The sequence below is a fragment of the Onychostoma macrolepis genome, chromosome 21, assembly GCF_012432095.1.
Source record: "Onychostoma macrolepis isolate SWU-2019 chromosome 21, ASM1243209v1, whole genome shotgun sequence".
In the NCBI taxonomy this organism is placed as follows: Eukaryota; Metazoa; Chordata; class Actinopteri; order Cypriniformes; family Cyprinidae; genus Onychostoma; species Onychostoma macrolepis.
In genome coordinates, this window is record NC_081175.1 from 3,033,135 (window position 1) to 3,041,766 (window position 8,632).

At 37.8% G+C, this 8,632-nt stretch overlaps 1 protein-coding gene across 1 annotated transcript; it reads left to right on the forward strand.

Moving 5' to 3' along the window:
* Positions 1–19: 19 nt before the first annotated feature.
* Positions 20–5,626, forward strand: gpr185a (G protein-coupled receptor 185 a). The gene is made up of 3 exons (XM_058759288.1): positions 20–126; positions 266–355; positions 1,335–5,626. Exon 3 carries the CDS (start codon positions 1,358–1,360, stop codon positions 2,321–2,323), a length of 966 nt encoding a protein of 321 aa, XP_058615271.1. The 5' UTR covers positions 20–126; positions 266–355; positions 1,335–1,357; the 3' UTR covers positions 2,324–5,626.
* Positions 5,627–8,632: the final 3,006 nt, after the last annotated feature.

The following is an 8,632-nucleotide window of genomic DNA, read 5'->3' on the forward strand; positions in this document are numbered from 1 at the left end:
AGCTCTTGACGTCAGCTGCGCGAGTCATCTCAGCGACCAATTAGATGCGAACAAGCAGGCGCCGCTGTCTGTGAACTGCCAACGCGTTATGAGCGGAATGACAAGCCAAGGCTGAACGCTGCCCAGGTAGGAAACCTTGATGCCAATAAACGGAGAAAAAAAAATGACAAAAAAACATTAAAAAGGCAAACAAATAAAAATAAAAACAACGGACGAAAGCCGATATTTTCCTTTTCACCTACGTCTTCATTTTATCCCAAAAAAGATGTGCTTGGCATGGGATGCTTTCCTGAGCCTCATCTATTCTTCATCTTCACTTGATGGAAGAGGGATGGAGAAACAAGCTCGTTCTGTGGTTGGTACCGGTCTTTGTTTCTTAAATATTTCACAATTTCTGCACGAGATTTTCACTTTAGTTAATTGGCTCGATTATCACCTCAGTAGTGGTAGAAATGTCTGAATGAAGTATAGCTCCTCATTTTCCATGCAGCAGAGGCTAAAAATGGAATTTTTCTAAAAATAGCTCACTCCGCTTTTCAATATGCTATGAACTATGTGAACAGATCTGTGATGGATGTTTGCTTTTGTTGTGTAGCCTGGTATATTTTTGGTGATTTTTAAGTCACATTTATTTGTATAGCACTTTATACAATATAGATTAAAATAAATAAATAAATAAATAAACAGATAAATAACAGTGTTCATGTTATAAAATGAATTGATTATGAAACCAAATCAATTTCCTCTATAAAACAGCTCTATAGAGGACAGTAGTGCCAATATTTGATTCAGTTCAATAACATTTAGTATCATTATTAAGCTCAATTTTAATTAGAGCTCAACTTTTGTTCACATCCGACATGACAGTGCTATCTATCTATCTATCTATCTATCTATCTATCTATCTATCTATCTATCTATCTATCTATCTATCTGTCTGTCTGTCTGTCTGTCTGTCTGTCTGTCTATCTATCTATCTATCTATCTATCTATCTGTCTATCTATTAGTGCTGTCAAACAATTAATTGCGATTAATCGCATCCAGAATAAATTTTGATTGCATTTGTATATTCCATTTATATATGCATAATAAATGTGTGTGTACTGTGTTTATTCATTATGTAAACACAAACTTTTATTTTGGATGCAATTAATCACGATTAATCATTTGACAGCACTTCTATCTATCTATCTATCTATCTATCTATCTATCTATCTATCTATCTATATATCTATCTATCTATCTATCTATCTATCTATCTATCTATCTATCTATCTATCTATCGTCTCATGCACTCTTGTCTCTCTGACTCTCCTGTTTGTTTCATTTCCAGTGATTCACCCTCCTGCTGTAGCGATGAGTAACCTGCTCCAAAACACTTCTCTTTTGAATTGGGATGTATTAGAAGGAAGAAACAGCTCCTGGGAGCTGGAACCGGTGCCCACGATCGTTAACCCGTGGGATGTTCTGCTGTGCGTGACGGGAACGCTCATGTCCTGCGAGAACGCAGTGGTGATCGCTCTGATCGCCTACACTCCCACCTTGAGAGCGCCTATGTTCGTCCTCATCGGGAGTCTAGCGTTTGCTGACCTCCTGGCCGGCCTGGGCCTGATCCTCAATTTCATCGTAACTTACATAATTGATTCGGGATTTGTCACGCTACTGTCAGCGGGGCTCCTCATCACAGCCTTCTCGGCGTCTGTGCTCAACATCCTTGCGATTACCGTGGACCGTTACCTGTCGCTGTACAATGCATTAACGTACCACACTGAGGGCTCTGTGTTCACGTACATCACACTCATGCTGATGTGGGTCATCAGCATCGTGCTCGGTTTGCTCCCCGTCCTGGGCTGGAACTGCTTGGAGGACGAGAGCACTTGTAGCATCTGTCGACCGGTGAACAAGAACAACGCTGCGGCTCTCGCCGTGTCCTTCCTCCTGATCTTCGCTCTCATTCTGCAGCTGTATCTTCAGATCTGCAAGATCGCTTTCCGGCACGCTCAGCAAATCGCGGTTCAGCGTCAGTTCATGACTGCCTCGCATTCGTCTTCCACCACGAAAGGGGTCTCCACCCTCACCACCATCCTGGGCACTTTTGCGTTCTGTTGGATCCCTCTCGCCATGTACTCGCTGGTGGCGGACATCCGATCACCTGTGATTTACACCTACGCTACGGCTCTTCCGGCCATCTGCCACTCCATCATCAACCCCATGATATATGCGTTCAGGAACCCTGAAATTCTCCGATCTTTGAGAATTGCTTGTTGCTGGTGCATGCCTTACAGTTTCACCATGCGACCCAGGACACCCAGCGATGTGTAGCGTCTTCAGATTAAAGCACAGTGTTGGTGGTGGCCTGTCTGTAAAGCACATGGCGCATATAATCCACATATTGTAATCCAGTGGAGTGGGTGAATATTTTTTTATTTGGCCGATTTGGTAGCTCTTCATATCATTGTGTCCATGTTACATGTACAGTATGATATGTTACTATGATTAATTGGTAATTAAAATTATTTTATATAAAATCAAGATTAACTTCCTTACGGTAAGGTACATGGTGATGGTAAAAACTGTATTTTAATGTTTTTGCGTTCTCTCACAAAGCTTTTGCGTTCTCCCATGAAATGTTGTATTTCACATATCCCAGAGAAATTTTGCATTCACTCTCAAAACTTTATGAGTTCCTCCGAGAAACTTTGTATGCTTGCAAATCTTTTATGACAGAAATAATATGGCGTGGGAAGGAAGACTATATTTCAATGTTTTTATGTTCTCTCGCAAGACTTTAACATTTCCCAGAGAAACTCACTCGCAAAACTTTTGTGGCTGCAATAATATGAGGTTGGAGGAAACACTATATTTTAATGTTTTTGCATTCTCTTGCAAAACTTTCACAATCCCCTGAGAAATTTTGCATTAGTTCGCGCAACTTTTGCATTCCCCTACGAAATTTAGCATTTGCTCATAAAGGTTTTGCATATCCCTGAGAAATTTTGCATTCACTTGCAAGACTTTTACGTTCCCCCGAGAAACTTTGCATTATATGAAGTGGGAGGAAAAACTGTATTTCAATGTTTTTGCGTTCTCTTGCAAAGCTTTGCCCCAGAAACTTTGCATTTGCTCGCAAATGTTTTGCATATTCCCTCTAAATTTTGCATGCACTTGCAAAATTTTGCGTTCTCTTGCAAGACTTTTACTTTCCCCCAGGAAACTTTGTATGCTTGCAATATTATGAGGTGGAAAGAAAAACTATATTTCAACGTTTTGCATTCTCTCGCAAGACTTTAACATTCCTCCGATAAAACGTTTTGTGTCTGCAATAATATGAGGTGGGAGGCAAAACTGTATTTCAATGTTTTTGCATTCTCTTGCAAAGCTTTCGTGTTCCCCCCAGAAATTTTGCATTTGCTCGCAAAAGTTTAGCATATTCAGAAAAATTTAGCATTGTCTCACAAAAATGTTGCGTTCACTCTTAAGACTTTTGCATTCGCCTGCGAAACTTTGCATTCGCTTGTAAAACTTTTGTGATAGAAATAAGATCATTTTAGAGAAAAAAATGGCATGTCAGTGCTCTTGTGAGTGAATGAAAAGTTTCTCATGGAAATGTAATAGTTTTTGTGAGAGAATGAAAATGTTTTGCAAGAGAACGTAAAGTTTCTCAGGGGAACGCAATGATTTTGTGACAGAACACAAACGCATAAAATGAAATTTTCCCTCCCATCTCATATTTTCTTCCATCACCATGTCCCCTTAGAGACTCCGTACTGACTGGCAACAAAATCCTGCAAGTTGCTTCACACCACAGTAAAAATGTAGTGTAAAACAAAAAACTGTCTAGAATGGTTTAAGACATACTGTACAATGACTGTACCGGGTAAATAATTTGTGTTTGTCAAGGGTGTTGTTGAGATGAGACTCTGGCGTATGTTCCAGCACTCCCTTGTGACCCTACATAGAATAAAGCAAATACAGAAAATGGAAGTATGAATGTACAATAAATTATGATTGTTGTTTGTATGCCAGATATACAGGATACTTACAGTACTGTACAATGAACCACAGTAAGCATAGTTACATGGTGCATAACTACAATCTGCTGCTGGTTAATAATCCAACAAAATACTAGAATACAGAGAAACACCATTGCACTTCAGTTCACTACTATCAAAAGACTGCGTAATTACAAGCAGCTCCACCAAATAATGACACACTAAGTACATGCGGCATATTATACTCAGAATGTGAGGACACAGTAACATGAACACTTGACCTGCGATGTTTGGTGGCATTGATATCAATGGATGTTTCTATATGCATCTAGACATTATTCCAGTATTGGATTCCAACACAGATAATCAAATAGTAATGTGGTGTCCAAATACAAATAACATCATCATCATCAAAAGGGTATATAGGCCTATAAATATCCAAATGTAGCATACACATTGCATTGTTGTCTGTAAGCAGTGTGGTATGCTTGCATTCTACAAATTTTCCCCTTAAAATGGTATCAGGTTAATAAAAAAAAGTACTTCCACAGCTTGTCAATACTAATTTTTGCCATCAAACTAACCACTGTGCAAATATTCCATTGGTGTGCCATTCCATTCCTGGTTGTTCATGTCCAGGAACCCTAACAGTGATTTGTTTAGGATAGCAGAACATGTGTTAAACTAGACAATTATTAAAATATTAATGCATCATGTTTGGGTTTAAGTTCTCTACACTATTTCTAATATGCTGATATATATTGATGTGATCTTCCAGGTGTATCGTCACAACACTACCATACGAACAGACAGAGATAATCGTTTTCTGTAGTACACTATTGATTGCTTTCGCATTTCTTTGATGCCGACATCAATCAAATGACCTAAATGGTGTTGTGTGAACGTGTGGTTCAGTATGCCTTATCTGCACTTGCTTTTAATGTGCTGCAAATGGTTTCGCAATCATTTGAGATTTGTAAATGCAACGGTAAATAGAGAACAGTTGTGTTTGTATTCACAGTCGTTTTCAGTATGGGACCCGCTATGAAAACGCTATGAGTATCATCTACTAAAAGGGTGCCCTAACGTGTAGTTCTGGGTTCACTGTCATCAGTTCACCTGAGACAACATCTTCTATAGAGGCAGCCAAAGAACCAAATTTGACATGTTGGATTTACTGAACTTGAATGAAACTACTGTGTTATTTAAAATGTTATAGTATAAAATGTCTACATGTCTGAATGTACTGTGCGTTGATAAAATTTCACTTGAGCAGCTGTGATTGTCTCAGACTTTAACTTTGTAAGACAGTTTAACATAAAATATTGGTCTTTATACACGACAATGTCACATTACAATTATTTTCTGTGTAACATTTATATAGAAGTATATTTTTGTACTTGATTAGAAAGTTGCACTCCTTGTGTGTTGAGCAGTGTATTGAGATAGGTCCCATAAATAGCGTGTCACAGTGTCACTGATCTCTGTCCAGCAATTACTCCAGAAACCTGGCTGTGTCTTCATGTTTGGAATTTAATACTAGCCTACTGCTTACTGCACAGTGTTAGTGGTTCTCAACTTTTTTGACTTCAAGGCCCCCCTTTGTCCAAGACAATATTCGAAGGTCCTTTTAGCTAAGCTGATGTGTATCTCTGATACTTCAGTTGTAATGATAATAAATGCATTTAAAAAGATCTCAGTGTAATGTTTTCATTTGTAATCATTTTGATGGTACTCTGACTTCTAATAAGGCGAATGGCTTCTTTTCCACGTGTCCCTCCAAACGTCTGTTCTGGGATTTTGTAAGTCTGGTGAGTGGGCATGAAATTCTTCGAAAAGGGCTTATTGCTTTTTACGAAAACTGCACATGTACAGCCAGAGAGGTGTTGGGAGATCCAATCTTTATTGGGAGATGCCAAGCTTCATGACTTTACCATTAGAGAAAGCTTAACTACCAACTAGGATCACGTGTTCCTTGATAAACAATCATATCTTACAGCCTTGACATCATTTAATTTCTGTCAGAGTTGTGCGACAGTTAGTCGTCGTATGAGGATACTAGATACTATGAAGAAAAAAAAAAAATTCTAATTGTTTCCACTACAAAAACCATTACAAACCATTACGAATTGTTTCCTGTAGTGTGCCTCCAATAAAAGGCTACAAATTACCAGTAGAGACCAACAGGAGCAGCTTCCATTAAAAACCAATGCAATTCCCGTTAAAACCAGAAACACCATTACAAATTCTGTGATGGTTTCTATTGATTTTTATTTCAGCAGGGCTGACCTCAGTGTTGCCAACTTAGCAATTTTGTTGCTAAATTTAGAAACTTTTCAGACTACCCTAGCAACGTTTTCTTCCTAAAGCTCCTAGCAACAAGTTTAGCTATTTTTTATATTTATTTGGCAACTTTTAGCAACTTTTGAGAAGTGACTCAAACAATAAAAAGGCATGCATTTTCCATCTAAATTACACAAAAAGAGGAAATGAAAGATGCCTAGCAATACACACACAACACGTGAATTAAGTTAGCTGCTATTTGCAATTGTTAAATTTAATAATCATAATAATATTTGAATCATTGAATCATTGTTCATTTATGATACACCTTGTTAGTAGCTTGTACCTGTGATTGTTGATCAGTTAGCACACTGTAAGAAAAATATCTAGAAAAATGGAAAAGGTATTATATAGTCATTTTCCAGGATATTATCCGTTATCTGTTATCTATTATCCATTGTAACCCTGTAACCCGAAAACACAAAATACAATGTGTAATTTAAAATGCAGGTAAAAAAAAAAACTGTGAAAAATCAATAAGGAAAATTCCTTCATATTAACATAGTGGATTATGCCCTATTTTTACAGACTTTTCTTAGAGTGTAGCACACTAACTAACTACTAATACACTGCTTAAAACTATAATTGTTCAGAATGTGTTCTCTGTAAAAAAAAAGAAAAGTTGAGCCAACTTAAAATTTTAAGGCAACCAGCTTCAGCAGATTTTTGAGTTTTCTCAACTTGTCGTTTTAAGTTTATACAACAAAAAGTTGAGAATCTCCCACAAAAATAAGTTGAGCAAACTCAAAAATCTGCTGAAGCTGGTTGCCTTAAAATTTTTTTTTTTTTTTTTTTTTACAGTGTAGTTTTACTAATTTAATACATAGACATACGGTTTACTTGCTAATAAAAATATAAAACTTAAATTGAAACGTTCAAAAATGTGTACGTTTATTAATTCATTGAATTGTTGAACAATTAAATTTTGTATTTAAAAAATAGTTATATTTTAATATTATATTAGCATTTACATTATTTTACAAACAAATCTAAATTAACAAATATATTTTTGACTTGATTTGAGGCAGTGACAATTTTGCATCGTCATTGCGCAATGACATCACAACGTCATTTAGCAACAAATCGGCCTTCCTTAGCAACTTTCCCTGAAAATTATTTGGCAACACTGGCTGTCCTCAATTGACATCCATTAAAAAAGGCCTCTTGTTTGCGTCCCTCTGTACTGCAGCGTTGAGTTTCTTACGACGTGAATTCCACACACTTGAACTGCATGGGGCTCCAAAGCTGCAAAAATACACAAGACTACATACAGTTGCTTTAAGCTCATAATTCGTTTTAGATACATTTGCTGAGGCCCTCTGGTTGAGAAGCACTGATGTGTCCTGTTTCAATTTTTTTGTGTGAAAGTACAGTTCCTGTGAAACAGGAAATATAATAAATATAAGACACTCGTATGTTATCTTATTACACTGCATGTTTGTCCAATCACACAATGAGTCAAATATGGATATTGCTTCCAGTCCATTAGTCACGCTGTAAATTCTAGAGGAAGTTCAATTATTTGTCTAGCTTCAGCACACACACACTCAACGGGAAACATCAGTGCTCTAAAAAGGTACATATAAATGCGCTAGAGAGTGAATGGCCCTATGTGACTCATTGACGTGGGGTAAACAGGTAGCGTGCATCTGTTGTTTGTCAGGGGTGTCCTCTCTGCATCCACTCTGCTCTGCAATGAGTCACTGGAGAGCTGGCGGAGATATAAGGGACAGATGGAGCCTTGCTGATGGAGGGGACAGTGACGTCATAGCCTAGGAGGGAAGCTGGAGATATAAGCAAGATCCTGCCTGTCCCACCCTCTCTCTCATCTGACTGCTAATTTAACATGCTGCTGATAAAAATACATGGGGTCACTTCAAAGGCAATGCATTCAACGTGGTCTGCCCTGCCTTATTGAAAGCAAACTTATCCATATCTGGGATGTTCTGTGGCATGAGATAAGTGCAAGATTTCATGATGTCAAGAGCTGTCAGACCAAATACTGGTTACAATCTATCTATGTGCCTAAGCATGTGTTTTGGGAGCCGGCCTGTCATGTGCAGCAGGTTAAGATGGAATGATTTATCACATGAAAATGTGCTTTGTTAAAGCACAGCTGACATCATGCTGTGAGACACCAGATGGCTGCATAGCTGTGGTGTCTTGGCTACCATGGGAGCAAAATATTATTTTAGAAAAACAGAATTCAAAGAAACATGCATTTTCATCAGAAAGAAGGGTGTTTGCTTTTGTTTTCTTGAGGCTTAAATGTAGTGTGTAGAGATACGACGTACAT

Bases quoted from the DNA above. Each gene is read 5' to 3' on its own strand.
- gpr185a (XM_058759288.1), top strand. From the start codon at position 1,358: ATGAGTAACCTGCTCCAAAACACTTCTCTTTTGAATTGGGATGTATTA.